This window comes from Melospiza georgiana, chromosome 20, assembly GCF_028018845.1.
Source record: "Melospiza georgiana isolate bMelGeo1 chromosome 20, bMelGeo1.pri, whole genome shotgun sequence".
Classification (NCBI taxonomy): domain Eukaryota; kingdom Metazoa; phylum Chordata; class Aves; order Passeriformes; family Passerellidae; genus Melospiza; species Melospiza georgiana.
Genome location: NC_080449.1, coordinates 5,241,636 through 5,257,518, shown reverse-complemented (window position 1 = coordinate 5,257,518; position 15,883 = coordinate 5,241,636). Strand labels below are relative to the sequence as shown.

Genomic DNA, 15,883 nt, shown 5'->3' with positions numbered 1-15,883 from the left:
TAAGGAAAGGATTTTTCATTAAAGATGTCTGCAACAATCCAGACCCCCTAAATCTTCCTCTGCACCTGGTCCCTGGGCAGTGTGACCTGGCTTGGATGCTGGTGGCTCTGTGCAGAGGAAAGCTGGAGCCGGGGATGGGGACAGGCCCAGCATCCCTCACCCTCCTCCCTGTGCCCCAAAGATGCTCTTTGCTGCTCTGGTGCTGCAGGAGGAGTGTCCCATGGGCTGCTGCCTTCAATGGCACCTCCCTGGAGATGAAAGCTCAAGGTGTTTGTGTGTTGGTGCCAGTTCATTTCCCCCCAGCACGGGCAGAGCAGCCTGAGTGCCTGGCCCCTGCCTTGCAGGGAATGCTGCCACCTGTCATCTGTGCCCATGGGCAGCAACAAACTTCTGCAGGGTGTGTCAGCACTGTCACTCACAATCTGTGCCCATGGGCAGCAGATGAACATCTGGAAGGTGTGGCAGCACCGTCACTCACAATCTGTGCCCATGGGCAGCAGATGAACATCTGGAAGGTGTGCCAGCACTGCCGCTTGTCATCATCTGTGCCCATGGGCAGCAGGCAAATATCTGGAGGGTGTGCCAGCTCTGCCATTTGTCATCTGTGCCCATGGGCACAGGAGAACATCTAGAGCATGTGACAGCACTGCCACTTGTTATCAGGCACCCATGGGCAGCAGGCAAACATCTGCAAGGTGTGCCAGCACTGCCACTTGTCTTCTGTGCCCATGGGCAAACATCTGGAGAGTGTGGCAGCACTGCCACTTGTCATCAGGCACCCAGGGCATGATGGCCACAGATGGGAGGAGGGAAGGGACGTGGGAAGTGCTCCAGGCACCTCACTGAGCCCAGGAGTGGAGCTTGACTGGGGCTTGGCTCCTGGCACCATTGGCTCCTGGCACCACAGTTCCCTGGGAGGGTAGCAGGGATGAGGTCACGGCAGGGGTGAGGTCACTGCAGGTGCTGTCACCTCACCCTGTGCATAGTTTTGTGGTTCTGTAATTAAGTTCACACACAGAAAGGCAGCTCTGCAGCTGCAGTCACAAATCCCAGCTAACTCTCCATGTGTTCTGGCTGCCTGCTGCTGGAATCATCTCCTGCCTGGGTCTGTCCCTGTCCCTTGGGGACACCAGGCTGGTGATGGTCCGTGCTGGCAGAGCCATGGGCTGGCCAAACACCCTGCATGGGCACCCTGGGCAGGCACTGGGGTCGTCCTGTGCTTGGGATTGTGGCACAGGGATGCTGGCACAGCTGGAGCCCACATTGGTGCACAGGAGGGGAAGTGGGAGCAATAACTGCGCTGAAATGACATTGTCAGAGTGCCAGTATATGAAATGTGTGGTGGTATTGCAGCCCTGCCATTGCCTGTGGCTGTTTTTCTTCTGCTTCTAATGACTAATAGAGAGAAGACAAAACAATTTCTATTAGTTTCTCCCACGCCGCAGTGGGTTTCTTATTTTCCAAACCTCATTAGAGTTTGTAATACCATGGTGGTAGTCAAGAGCAGTCCGAGTCACCCTGGGGGGAGAGGAGAACTGAAGAGATATGATGTGCAGCCCAGTATTAACACTGCTCCTGGCTCATCTCCAAGGTCCCTCCTGATTCCTTTCCAAACCTTTATGCCTTATCTTCATCTTAAAGGTTAACAATGAAGCTTAGGAGAGTGGGGGAAAAAAAAGAGAAATGTTTAAGATCTCAAATTGTTAAAGAGAATGGATGTGTGTGCCGAGTGGAGAGCTGGGTCTGAATTTACATTGGAAAGGCAAATATTAATATTAAAAGGCTCAGCTTGTGCTTCCCAGGGCACCACAGCTGGGGTGTGAGTTTCCCTGGAAAACTGGGGCTGCTGTGCCCAAATCCCAGAGGAACTGGATGCAAGCCAGGCACAGCATCCTTGGGAAGCCCCAGTGAGCAGTCCTGGCTCCCCTGGAGTCAGTGGGAGTTTTGCATGTCTCCTTACAAACAATGCCAAGGAAAGCAGCACTTGGGGAAGGATTGCCAACAGCGCCCAAACAACCTGTGGGAGATCATCCACAGCCTTGGCTCAGCTCAGCACTGCAATCTGCACCCACAGCACGTGTCCAGCCTGGCTCCAGCTCTCTCAGCTTGGATAAAACATGCCCATGGGGAAGCTGTGCCCAGGTCACCTCGCAGTGGCCACAGCAGGAGCTGCATGAACTGTCCAGGAGGTCTGGCTGTCGTCTCCATCGAGCCATAAAGAGCTAGAAGGTGCTGGATTTATGGAAGCTGACAGGGTCAGAGCCTTTGTCTGTCAGTGGTGCCAAAGTTCATGCAGGGAGACACCCTGAGGAGCAGATCCATGGAACAGGACATGGATCCTCCTGGCAGGCTCTGAGCAGCTCCAGCCCCTTGCAGATGAGCACATTTCTCTCCATCCACAGGTGTCGGGTATTGCCCAGACCTTCCACTCAAGGAGGGATGGCACACAGGCCAGATGTGTCAGGGTGCTCCTGCTGCCAGGTTCTAGGCTCAGGACAAGGCTGCTGATCCCCTGTGAGGGTGGGCAGGCCCTGGCACAGGGTTCCCAGAGCAGCTGTGGCTGCCCCTGGATCCCTGGCAGTGCCCAAGGCCAGGTTGGACAGGGCTGGGAACACCTGGGACAGTGGGAGGTGTCCCTGCCATGGCAGGGATGGGATGGGATGAGCTTTAAAGTCCATTCCAACCCTGTTTGAATCACTAATCTGTGAGCCTGGGATTCTTTTGCTTTTCTCCAGCCATGGTTGTTCCTGTTTGTTGCTCACAGCTTCTCCATCTCTCCTCTCAGAGCAAATTCTTTTGTGTTTCCTTTGGAAATGGCTTCAGGAGAGGATGCACATTTTATCCATGGTGGTGATTGATGAACCTTGTGTTCACTCTGTGCCACAGTGGTGGGCACCACTGGCTGAGCTCCCTTCAGTGCTCAGTGGCACTGCTAGCCCTGTGTGGCCCTGAGGGGGGCTGTGGGATCTGGGGGATGTTGGGAGCAGCTCTGTGGGAAGATCAGGTTGTGTTAGCAGAGCACTGTCACAGACACATTTTATGAAAAATCCTTTCCTTAGGAGTTTTCCTCCTGAGAAGCTGAGAAGCCTCAGGAACAAAATGTAAACATTGATTATCTGCTGCTGTGGAATGCAACAGGTGCATCTGTGATTGGTCTCATGTGGTTGTTTCTAATTTATGGCCAACACAGTCAGCTGTCCAGACTTTCTCGGTCAGTCTTGCTATCATTCCTTTTCTATTCCTAGCTAGCCTTCTGATGAAATCCTTTCTTCTATTCTTTTAGTATAGTTTTAATATAATATATATCATAAAATAATAAATCAAGCCTTCTGAAACATGGAGTCAACGTTCGCATCTCTTCCCTCATCCTCAGACCCCTGTGAACACCATCACAGGGCACAATGCTGATGGGAGCTCCCAGCCCCATGGAGGGTTTGGGGCTGTGTGGAGGGGATGGTGCTGAGCAGCCATGCAGACGCCTCACACCAGGAGCAGCAGGGATGGCTGGTGTGATTTACCTCCTGACACACCTCAATTTAAATGCTAATTCTCCCTGAGGCACGGGGTAAGGCAGCTATTGGACACTGTCAGGCTGGTTATTGCTGCCACTGAAGGGGGACACAGGGACAGGTCTGTGACAGATGGGTAATGCCATGATTGACTCTCACAATTAACAGACAAATATCATGCATATAGGTTAAGAAAAGTTTTATAGATTTACAGTTATGTTTTACCCCCTCACGTTGTTATCAAGGGACAGCTGGGAGGTCTGGCTCGTCACTGTGGAACACCTGAGCTCCAGTCAGGATTTGAGGAGGAGATCTCCACCACTAGACAGCAAAGAAGAGGTTGATGGGCAGAACTTTGGGAGGGGTTAAAGGGTTAAAAAGGGAAAACCTCCATTGTGAGGGGGCTGAGCACATGGCAAGGAAAATCTTTTGTTCTCAGCACCGTAACCTTTTTTTCTTTATTCAATGTTCTGTTTTATTTTTGATAAGGTTTAATAAACTTTCCTAAACTATGAGCATTTTTGAAACTATGAAAAATTATGAAAGCTGTTTCTCCCAGGTCCTATGCACAGCATCAGGTATGATATTGGTGCTCTCCTTTTCCCCTGCAGCCTGGTCCAACCACACTTCATTGCAAGCTGTGGTTAAGGCTGAGAGGTGGGGAACTCAACTTGGCAAAATCCACCTGGTCTCTCCTCTTTTATCCTGCCTTGTTCTACAGGAGCGGGGCCTCACTGAAATTAATGCTCAGTAAATTTGGAGTAAGTGCTGCTTCACAGGGTTTGCATTAAACCTTTATAATTCACCAGTGCCTGAGGTCATGGAGACATGCTGGGGCAGATTTACAGTGTGCTTACCTTCTCCTAAGTGGCTGTGGCAACAGGACACCCTCTTTTCTGTTTCCCAGTGACTCCAGATCAATTTTTTTTTTTGGTGATGACAAGCTAAAAGGAAGCTATTTCTCAATGTCTCCATGTCAGGCTGGGCTCTGCAGCCACCCCAGCTTCTCCAAGGGAAATTTGGGTGAAAAGCTGGCATTAAATAACCTCAAATCCATCGTGCTCTCCCTGAGCCATTGTGGGACAGAAAGAAGTGAGATTAATAACTAATTCTTTGCCAGAGCAGGCGTCCTCTCTCTCAGGCTTGCCTAGCAGAAAGGAGTCGTCACTTTGCTGAACATAAGCTTGCTGGATGATAATGTGATTAACATTTGTAGCTGTGCTGGCTCAGATAAGGGTAATTAAATCTCACGCTTGAGGGCATAAGCTAATCACTTGTGGGGTCACTTTTAATATAACATTTATATATTTACCCCTCCATGAAAACAATTGCCCAGGTGGTGCAGAATGTGCATCCCCTGTCAGTGTTGGAGGGAGGAAGCCCCACATCTGCTGATGCTTGCACTGTGCAGTGGGAGCTCTAGAGCTGCAAGGAAGGGTTGGTTTGCCGAGAGCATCCTCAAGGCCGTGCCCTGTGGGAGCAGAGTGCCAAGGGAGGAAGCCACAGCTGACTGAGCTAAAGAGGAGAAGCTGCTCCTTCACCCAGCAGTGCTGCTAACAGGAAAATGAAATGCATGTCAGCCACCAGCTGATCTGTGCCTGCTGCAGTTCAAAATCCCACTGCCAGCTTGGCTCTGGCTTTGAGAGCATCTCAGCAAGGAGACACGGTGCCCCAGGGCCAGCAGAGCCGTGCCCTGGAGCACAATCCAGCAGCCATGGCTCAGTTCTGGAACGCCACAGCACTCCAGCTCCTCCCCAGGGCCTGCACTGAGCTCTCCTGCTCCCCACAAACCCCATTTTGCCTTTTCTGGTGCTTTCTGGAGGCTCCCCATGGGCTGTGTGAGCTGCTGCCAGCACTGCAGAGATCTGCACCACGGCTCTGCTGCACAATCTTGGCTGTGCTATCAAAGGTCACAGTCCCCAAAAACACAGCTGGATTGTGCATCTGGTGACAGAGAACAGTGCCACAGCAGGCTGCTGCTGCCTGAGCCCTGCTCCTGGTACTGAGCAGTCACTAGTTGCTGTCACCCAGCAGCACCACGAGATGTGGGAGCTGCTCTCAGCTTGGCTCTGGCTTTGAGCATCTCAGCAAGGAGACACGGTGCCCCAGGGCCAGCAGAGCCGTGCCCTGGAGCACAATCCAGCAGCCATGGCTCAGTTCTGGAACACCACAGCACTCCAGCTCCTCCCCAGGGCCTGCACTGAGCTCTCCTGCTCCCCACAAACCCCATTTTGCCTTTTCTGGTGCTTTCTGGAGGGTCCCCACGGGCTGTGTGAGCTGCTGCCAGCACTGCAGAGATCTGCACCACGGCTCTGCTGCACAACCTTGGCTGTGCTATGAAAGGTCACAGTCCCCAAAAACACAGCTGGATTGTGCATCTGGTGACAGAGAACAGTGCCACAGCAGGCTGCTGCTGCCTGAGCCCTGCTCCTGGTACTGAGCAGTCACTAATTGCTGTCACCTCATCAACACCCTGAGGTGTGGAGCTGCCCTGAGCTGTCTGTGTCACCCAGGCAATGGGTGCATTGTAGGGCTCAGCTGAGGACACACCAAGTGTCCATCAAAGCCAGGATTTTGAACTCAGTTTATTCCAGGCAGCTGCCTTCCTCCTCAGCCCAGTATCAGAGCTCCCTAAAGCCTTTGGCCATTTGACCTTTCCCAGCATCAGGCTCGTTTGCATGGACTCAGTTCCCTCCAAGGCAGGCACGTGCTCTGGGTCAGATGCTGCTGGGAGAAACTGCATTTCCTCGTGTAATGACTCAGTATCTGCAAAATGCCTTGGGAGAGGCTCAGATCCTCACCAGGAGTGTGCTGTGCTGGGGAGTGGATTCTGTGTGCATCGCACTGCAGAGAGCTGTGTGCTCACTGCTCCACTGAGTCCTGGGCAGCTCTTCCACTGGGGAGATGCCAGGGGCAGAACAGAGACACAGGAGGATGTTGTGGGGATGGCAGGTTTGTCTGCATCCTTCCTGATCCCCCTGCAATAATGCACACCTGGCCCTGCACCCTGCAGGCAGGCTCCCCCTGCATCCTGCTTTTCCATCACTCTTCTCCATGGCTTTGGGATTTGGCAGCACTGAAGTTTTCCCTTTTCTGCTGAGGTAGAGCAGCAGAGACACCAACATGCTTCTCCCCCTGTTCCCTACCAACTTGCTTTATTTTGCAGCCCAGTTTCCCACCACCCACACGGCTCCAGCAGTAATTGCAGCTCCCCATTTGGAATTGCTGTGACAGCAAAGGGCTCAGAGCAGCAGAACATTCCACCATGGGGATCCCATGCCCAGCGGGATCAATTGGAGATTTGTGAGCACGCTGGGAGTGAGAGGCTTTTCCCCTCAGAAAAAATAAATCACTTTTTTTTCGTTTTTTACACTGAGGCAGCGCAGAAAGTGATGCTCCTGAGATGCAGTCAGCTGCTGGTGGCTCTGAAATGGGGGTGTAGCATGAGACAGGCTGCCAGGGAATCATGGAATGGTTTGGGTTGGAAGGGATCTTAAAGATCATCTTGTTTCAACCTTCCTGCCATGGGCAGGTGTGACAGTGTTCACAGGAGTCTGAGGATGAGGGAAGAGATGAGGATCTGACTCCATGTTTCAGAAGGCTTGATTTACTATTTTATGATATATATTACATTAAAACTGTACTAATAGAATAGAAGAAAGGATTTCATCAGAAGGCTAGCTAAGAATAGAATAGGAAAGAATGATAACAAAGGTTTGTGGCTTGGGCTCTCTGTCCAACCCAGCTGACTGTGATTGGCCATTAATTAGAAACAATCAACATGGATCAATCACAGATGCACCTGTTGCATTCCACAGCAGCAGATAATCATTGTTTACATGTTGTTCCTGAGGCTTCTCAGCTTCTCAGGAGGAAAACTCATAAGGAAAGGATTTTCCATAAAAGATGTCTGTGACAGGCAGGGACACCTTGCCTTTGAGCACATTGCTTAAAGCCCCATCCAGTCTGGCCTTGAACACTTCTTGTGCCCCACTCATGTGTCCCTACCTTCAGATGCTCCTGTCCTCCTTGGAGCTGGGAACATCCCCAGCCTGGTTACACAGGGCTGTGACTTCCTGCTCACCTCTGGTGCAGGTTGCAGTGGCCACATCTTGGCCCCAGAGCAATGGAAGTGTGCCCTGAAATCAGCATCTCGCTGTGCTGGGACCCATGGAGGTGGCCAGGGTGTCCCCGGTTGTGAGGTGACCACAGGATGATGGATCATCCCCTCAGGGACAGGCTACAGAGGGTAAAACCAGGGTAGGTGAGTGAAATCAGCAGCTGTTTAAAGGAAAATATATTACAAAAAATGCAGCTGGGCCAGGCTGTGCCAGTCTGAACCTCCCCCAAGCTCCTGGGGCTGACCTGATTTTGCAGGAACCTCCCTTTCTTCTGCTCGGCTGCCCTTTTGTCTCCACACCTGGAGGATGCAAAGCCTCCTGGCCTATATTTTGGCTCTAAGATCAATATTTAAAATCCCCCCTCCTGTTTCCTCGGCGCAGGCGCGAGGCATTTCCCTTTCCAGGGGAGGCCGGTCTCCCAGAGACCTGTCTGTTCACCATTTCAAATCATTTCCCTGCTACCCTTGTTCTAGAAACAATTCATTAGGGGCCTATTATACAATGTTTTACCTGCCAAGGTTAGAAAAGATCCTGCATGTGTGGTGAAATTGTGCTGTGAGCTGTACACCAGAGCGGGGGTTTTTGTGTCTGTATGTAAAATAGATTTTTCCTGCCTTTTGGAGAGTGAGTCACTGGTGGGGGCTGAAAAATGTAGAGGTGATGATGGTGCCTGGGGAGCCCCAGCAGAGCTTGGTCACTGTCCACATGAAGATGCTGCAGATGTGCAAAGGGGCAGTTTTGGGGTGTAGCATCCATTCCTCTTTCTTTGCCCCCTCTCCAGGGGCCCACTTTGAGAATCTGGGCCAAACCCAGTGGCTGGGTCCCCAGGCTGAGAGCAGTTCTGTATTTCTGGAGCACTAATGGAGCTGCAGTCCCTGGGGAGCTCATTAAGCATCATCTCAGAGGGCTGCACAGCCAGGCTGGCTGATAGAGAGGCTGCACACCCCATCTCCTGCTCCAGGGGATGTCCCCTGTCCTCCTGAACCGCTGTCCAGGTGCCACCAGGGCTGCTCGGCCTTGCTGCCAGGCCGTGCCCTGCATCGTTGCTTTGCAGTTGTCTTTTTCTCTCTGCAGGGAGAATAACTTCATCAAGGACTTCCCCCAGCTGGCTGATGGGCTCCTGGTGATCCCCCTGCCCGTGGAGGAGCAGTGCCGTGGGGTCCTGTCGGAGCCCCTCCCTGATCTGCAGCTCCTCACAGGTATGAGCTGCAAACGGGGTGCAGAGCACAGGAGGGACAACAGGAGCACAGGAGGGGCAACCCCTTCTCCCAGCCTGGACCCCAGTGTGGCTCCTGAGGAGCATCATCCCCCACTTTGTGCCAGGGGCAGAAATAATCTGGGGGATGTGTGAGTCCATCCCAGCAGCATCCCCATCCCTGTGAGCAGTCACAGCCATCCCAATGCTGCTCCAGGTGCCCCAGGGCATCACCAGTGAGCTCTCCAGCCCTTCCACCACCCCATTTCTCACCCCTGCAGCACACAGCGAGGTGGGAGGGGGCATTCAGCACTCCCCGGGGCGTGCTCAGCAGTGTCACCCTCCTGCTTTGCCTTTGCAGGGGACATCAAGTACGACGAGGCCATGGGGTACCCCATGGTGCAGCACTGGCGGGTCAGGAGCAACCTCTACAGGGTGAAGCTGAGCTCCATCACACTCTCTGCAGGTGAGGCATTCCAGGGGCAGGGAGATGTGTGTCTGCATGGCTGGGTGGTGGTTTTCTGCCCCAAGCATCCCATTGGCATTTCCTACTTCCATGCTCTGTTCCCAGCGCTGGGAGGTTGCACCTCCTTTTTCACAGGGGGGAAACTGAGGCAGTGAGTTTGTGCAGCAAGAGGTGAGGTCAAGAGAGTAAGCAATGTAAGGATTTGTTTTGGGGTGTCTGTATATATCTATATGTACAAAAAACAGCCAGTCCCTTAAAAAAAGGGTGGTTTCAAAAGGAACTGAAGCACTTGGAAAAGCAGGTCATATAAAGCAGGGAGTCACAGATGAAGAAGGGGTGGGTGGGAGGATCCTGCAAATGTCAAAACATTTCACTGCCACGTTTTTACAGCTACACATTTTGTTTCAGGAATGCTGAAACATTTTGTTGCGACCTGAAATGTTTTGCCTTTTCGTTTCAAAATAGCATTTTTTATTTAAAAATCAACGAGTTTTTAAATGGTGAGAGAAAGGAAAAAAAAAGATTTAGTGCTAACAGGCTGCACAGCCCCAAAATGAAATAACCTGCTCAGAGCTGAAAAAAAAATATGTGGGTTCAGCTCAAAATGAATTCTTCTGGCTTTTTTATTAGAACAACCTTCTCTTTCAATAAACCAACCGACCAACCAGCCAGATAATCTCATTTTGGTGACAGCTATGACGTATTTTCTTGCAGTATGTTTTCCATTCCAGCACTGAACCAAAACGGTGCTTTCAGCCTGCTCTAAGTGATGCTGAAGTGCTGTGGAGTCACCAGTGTCTCCAGGATATTTCACCTCCACAGGGCAGCAGGGGTCCATCGTGTCTTTGTCCCATGACAGAGGTCCCTGCTGTCCCTATGGATGTTGCTCAAGGGATACTCTGACCTTTGCACATCCATGGAGCTCCCACCAGCCCAGCCCTGTGTGTCCCTCTGGGCTGTCTCCAAATTCCCTAAAAATAGTTCCCAGTTGTGCTGGGCGTTTGCACCAGGGGTGGAACATCTCTGGTGGTGGATACAGCCAAAGGAAGGCCAAGCACATCCTCTGGGGAGAGTGTTAATGATGTGCCAGCAGGCTGAGGAGCAGAGGAGCTGGAAGGATGGGGGTTTTGTGTGTGTTTGTGTGTGTGTGTGCACATGTTCACGTGCACATCCCTGCAAAATTATCTGAAAAAGCTCTTAGGGAAAGGAATCATAAGGGAAGTCAGAGCCACAGCCTGGGGTATTAACAGCTTGTGGGTTCCAAAGGATCACGTGGAGGCAAAAGAGGAGGGACTGCACCCATGTGGGGTATTGCCAGCAAGGGGGGCCATTAACAGACCACGGACGGGACAGGGCTGCTGTGGAACTGCCTTGAACTGGTTTATTTTTCAGCATCAGTCTCATTACATGATTATGACAATGGGAAGATGCCAGCAGCTCACATCCCAGGCAGCAGACACAGAACTTAATGTTATAACTTACTTTATAAGCTTCTTGACCAATCACACAAAGCAAAAGCACATTGACAGTAGTTCTATCCAACCACTATAAGCACACGGACCTTTGGTTAAACACTGCTTGCTTATTTCAAATAAAATACCTGCTTGTGAGCCTTAAAACACAACACACAGAGCTCCATTATTAAGCTTCAAACTTCCTAACATCTTGCTAGATAAACTTTTCTGTAGCTTAGAGAGTTATTCTAGACAAGCGTTAATCCACAGACCATTGTTCTATCTGTCCTTGCTTTTCTATAGTTTAAATATTTTTTCTGCTGACCAATCTCATGGCTGCTGCATAGCTCTACTCACAGTTCTACTGTATCTGAGGCCTGCATCTTGCAGCTTTCCCAAAACCCTCTGATTTTGTGGATTTCCACAGTGGGACCTTGTATGACCTGAGTAGGAACCTCTGGGGCTCCTCTCCCCTGGGTTATTGATGCCAGCCCTGCCTGGCTGACCTGTCCACCCCTGCCTCCCTCCCCCAGGCTTTGCAAACATCCTGAAGATCCTGAACAAGGACAGCAGCCGGGAGGAGCTGCTCTCCTTCATCCAGCAGTTTGGCTCCCACTACATCGCCGAGGCGCTCTACGGCTCCGAGTTCAGCTGCACCATCCACTTCCCCAGCAAGAAGGTCCAGCAGCAGCTCTGGCTCCAGTACCAGAAAGGTGAGGAGGGGGATGGCAATGGGCAGGGGCACAAACATCAGGTGTCATGTGCTGGTTTTCACCCATCATCCCCTTTTCCATGCATACACCATCACTGTGCTGGCTAGCTCAGGCAGGAGGTTTGTCCCAAACTGAGTGCTCAGTGTCAGCTGGCACATGTCATCCCTGAGCCACCCTGCCTGCTCCTGCCCTTCAGCTTCCACCCTCTGGCTCCATCCTTGCCCAAGGTGACCCCCTTCCCCCCACAGTGGCCCTCCCATGCCAGGGTCAGCTGATGGAGATGTGACATAAATGAGCTGTCTCAGAATGGCTTTGTTTTATTGCTTGTGACAATGACAGTCTTTAAGGAAGTGCATTAAATCAATAGCAGACTCATTGTGCTACACCATAAATAACGAGACACATCATTAAACAGGGCAATAAACTTCAGGACTTTGAAGTAATACAATTAGGTTATGTTTATAAAAACTCCCTTATCGCTGTAGCCTTCCATTTGCCAATTCATCTCTCTCCTCCAGGGACTTGGGGATATGCCCTGGATCTGATATTTTTCTATTCAAAAAATGTCTGTGGTGTATCACAGAGCCCATCTTAGGGCTGATGGTGACAGAGGTCATCAGGGCACTTGCATCCTGATCTGGTGGCACTGCCAGGAGCAGCCTCACTTCCTGGAGCCCAGCAGAGAGGGGAGAGGTGTTCTCCCACACACCACCTCCCTTGCTCTTGGCTCATTTTCTTCTCTGTTTCCCCAGTGTAGCTGGTCTTGTAAGTGTATTTATAACAGCCTGTGCTCGTTTGTTTGGGTTTTAAATAGTGATAAATGAAGTTTTCCATAGCAATGCCCCTGTTTAGCAGGAGAAGGCACGTGGAGGTGGGTTGTTTATGTACTCATGGTGTTATTAATCACTTGGGAGCATTCCCTGAAATCCAGGGGCAAATGTGTTGGTGGTACAGACCCCATGGTCCCAGTGCCATCATCTGGGACCAAACCAAACCCAGACAAGGGTTTCTCAGGAGAATGAGAGGTGGGAATGAGGGGCAGCTGCTGCAGTCCAGGCCTGGCACAAGCACTGCTGCTGTTCCACAATGCTGGGGCCAGAGGGGACATGAACAGTGCTTGACTTGATGGTGAAATATCTCCCATTCCTTCAGTCCCACCTCCCTCATGTCAGGGGCAGCAGTGGCTCAGGGCTCAGCCACAAAGCCCTGGGGTGGCACAGGGCCTCAGTGACAGAATAATTCCCATTTTAGTCCATGGTATGCAGCTGGCTGAGGTGGATCCCCCGCTCCCCACCTGGGTCCTGCCCCCACTCCTGGAGCTGTGCCTGACTGCCCTGGCATTTGTGGGGCACCCAGAGCATCCTTTCCCAGTGCCTGTGAAGCACCAAAGCACTCATGGTGCTCCAGGGATCCCCTGAGGGGTTGCATGCAGTGCCTGGACATAAACTTTTCACTCCTGATTATTCAGCATTTGGGCACCAGGTGCTGTCCCTGACCTTGTGTTTTGCTCATGGCTCCATCTGTGGTTTTGGTAGCTGGTGGGGTTGGTGAGGTTGAACTTTGGGGCTCTGGGCAATGAAGAGGTAACCCAGTGTTGTATTCAGCTCTTTGATGGCCAGAAAATGCTTTTGGAAGGACATTAAGGATGTTCAGGACTCTTGGAGAGATCAGCCTGTGGACAGAGAAAGTGTCATGGGCGAAACCCAGGGCTCTGTCCCAGGGAAATCCCAGTTAGCCAAGAGAAAGAGCTTGCTGTTCATGGTAGATGGATTTTATTCCCAGCTTCTCTACTGATTTACCCTCATTTTGCCAGCGACATAAGGCAGATAGGAATAAATAGCTCCAGCTAGACAGTTCTGGATGCCTTCTCCACTCAGAACAGCTCTGGCCTGCCGGGCTCCCCGCTGCTCAGCAGCCCGTTCTGAGCTGCTCAGTGAGCACACATATGCATCAGCTCTGATAAATGTAAAAGTAGGGCCAGAATAACTGGAATTTGTTAGTGGATAAAACTGGTCACAAGAGGAGGGAGAGAGGAGAGTCTCCAGCTAATTGGAACGGCACCAACTCTGAGAAAAATGCGCATTACAGGGTGTTTGCAGCACTACACAGAATTATTTTAATATTTTAATCAACTTCATAAATCAATCTCCAGGCCTCAGGAGGAGGCCTCCAACAATAAAGGCACAATCTGTGCGTAGGGCCCTAATTGAAAACATGGTTTTGAAGAGAAGCTCTCACTGCTGGTGCCAGGGCAGGCTCTGAGCTGGCCTGGAGCTGCCCAGAGGCTGTGAGGAGGGTCAGTATGTGCAGAGCTGTCCCTCCTGCCAGGGGCAGGCACAGGGACACACCTCTGGGACAGCACAGAGCGGGCAGCCTGCTCTGCTGGGGCAGTGACAAGAGTTCCCTTCCTCCTGCAGGAGGATATGGGGGAAACGAGGTGCCAGAGCAGCCTGCCCTTGTTGCCAAGGGTTTGCAGGAGTGAATCCTGCCATGGAGAGGCAGACAGGCACGGTGGCACAGCTGTGGCACAGCCAGCACTGTGCTCCTTCAGGGCAGGAGTGGGAGCATCCCCCAGGCTCCCTCACGGGAACAGCCTCAGCCCGTGAGCACACCAAAGCAAACTCCAATTTTACTTCATGCAGAGGGATTAAAAGCCCATTTTTTGGGCTGCTTGCTCTGGCTCAGTGCAGCCAAGCAATGCTTTAGCACATTGAGTGGCCCCCAAGCAGGGACCTTGAGATGGACCCAGCCATTGATCTCTGCCATGGGAGCCTGCATTGGTTTTCTTCCCTGGTGGAGCCAGCATTTAACACTGATGGTGCCTCATTAAGTTGGTAGCAGTTGTGTGAGGACCTTCATTTGGCAGCTGGGACAAACATGATGTCCCCAGCCAGCTCCAGCTGTGTCTAAGAATGTGCTGGGCCTGATGGGATGGAGGGAACCAGCTTGGTCACAGTGGTGCTGTGGATTTCTGGAGAAACCAGTGTGGTTTCTCCACAGGGAGTGCTGGCTGCTGCACAGCAGTGCCTCCATGGCATCCACACTTCTTCTTTTTCTCTGTTCTGTCCCCGCAGTCACTAGGTTGGGGTGGATGAGGTGTTGGGAGATGACACAGCCAGGACAGCTGACCCAAACTGGGTCACTCCTCACCATGATAATAAACCTGGAGGTGGAGGCTGGGAGTCACCCAACCTCAGAGACTCAGAAACTGCACATCAAGGAAGAGAGTGATTCCTCCATCCAGCAAATTCCCCTGCTAGGAACCACTTCATTCTCTGATAAAAGTTCATCAGAGAGCTGGTGGCTCTGTGGTTCCTCATTCTGGCTGGTGAGGAGAAGAAGAGCTTGCTTAGGGAAGAGGAAGATCTGCTCTGAGAGCAAAATCTGACAGCCCTGGTGAGGTTTCTGCAAGAGCTGTTGCAGTTTGCTTATTCCCACTGGAGAAGCCCAGCTGGGAAGCAGGAAGGGATGCTGATGGGCTCAGGATGTGTGTGCCTGGGTGGGGAGATCCAGAGGGTTTCACTGCCCAGCTGGGAGGTTACTTTAGGTCTGCAGTGAGGGAAATGTTTGTTTTTCTTGAATTTCCTATGATCTCTAGATAGAGTTTTCTTGGCTGAGGTTCCCTGGCTACATTGAATGCTCAGCAAGCTCAGCCTGTGGCTGCTGCAGATGGGGGAGATGTTCATGTTGCCTCTCAGTAATTGAACATTTATGGGAATAGAGGGGCTGTGTTTGGCAGGTCCTGTCACATTCCCTGAGCCTTTCTGCCCCCTGCCCTCCCCAGTGCTTGCTTCTCTTCTCTTGAACAACACTCCATGAACTGCATTTACCTGTAAGAGGTGACAGCTTTCATGCTTTCTTGTGAACTCAGCAGCTTTGATAGGAGATCTTCACAAATGTCCTTCACAAAATTAAGGCCAGAGCCTGGAGCTCTGCTAAAACAGCAGTCCATATTCCTCTGAGTGAGTCCTGGGGCTCCCTCCTGTCCTTTCAAGGCTCCATTGGTCTCCCTTCAGGTCTGATACTGCCATTAACACAATTAAGATTGAACTAGTCCACAGGAACCTTTAGTTTTCCTTTCCTAGATGCAATCAGGTGCATTAAGAAAGCTGTAAAGCCACTTTTTAGCTGGTAAAGGACATAATGGGTTTCCCTTATATGTGCTTGGTCAGAAGTAGAACACACAGAATTTCCCTGGTTTTCAGATCTGTCCCTATGTACAACCACTCTATTACCTTTTTAACACTCTTAATTGCTTGGTTTATGTCATCATTTTAAACCCTCAGATTTCAACATTTTGTTCAGAGGAGGTAAAAACACTCTAGCTGGTTGTCATGAAATTTAGTTTAGACTAAAACATGTGCTGTGAGTAAGTCTGCTAAATGACCTTCTGCACTTCTCATTGTAATCCACAATTGCCAGGCA

General features: G+C 51.3%; 1 protein-coding gene across 1 annotated transcript in view; it reads left to right on the top strand.

The window, feature by feature from the left end:
- The window catches only part of ASTN2 (astrotactin 2), a 360,946-nt gene that overhangs the window by 223,879 nt on the left and 121,184 nt on the right, over positions 1 to 15,883 (top strand). Inside the window, exons 14-16 of the mRNA XM_058038034.1 lie at positions 8,705 to 8,829; positions 9,187 to 9,291; positions 11,279 to 11,458. Coding sequence (XP_057894017.1) covers positions 8,705 to 8,829; positions 9,187 to 9,291; positions 11,279 to 11,458 — 410 coding nt within the window. The remainder of the gene's footprint in view (positions 1 to 8,704; positions 8,830 to 9,186; positions 9,292 to 11,278; positions 11,459 to 15,883) is intronic.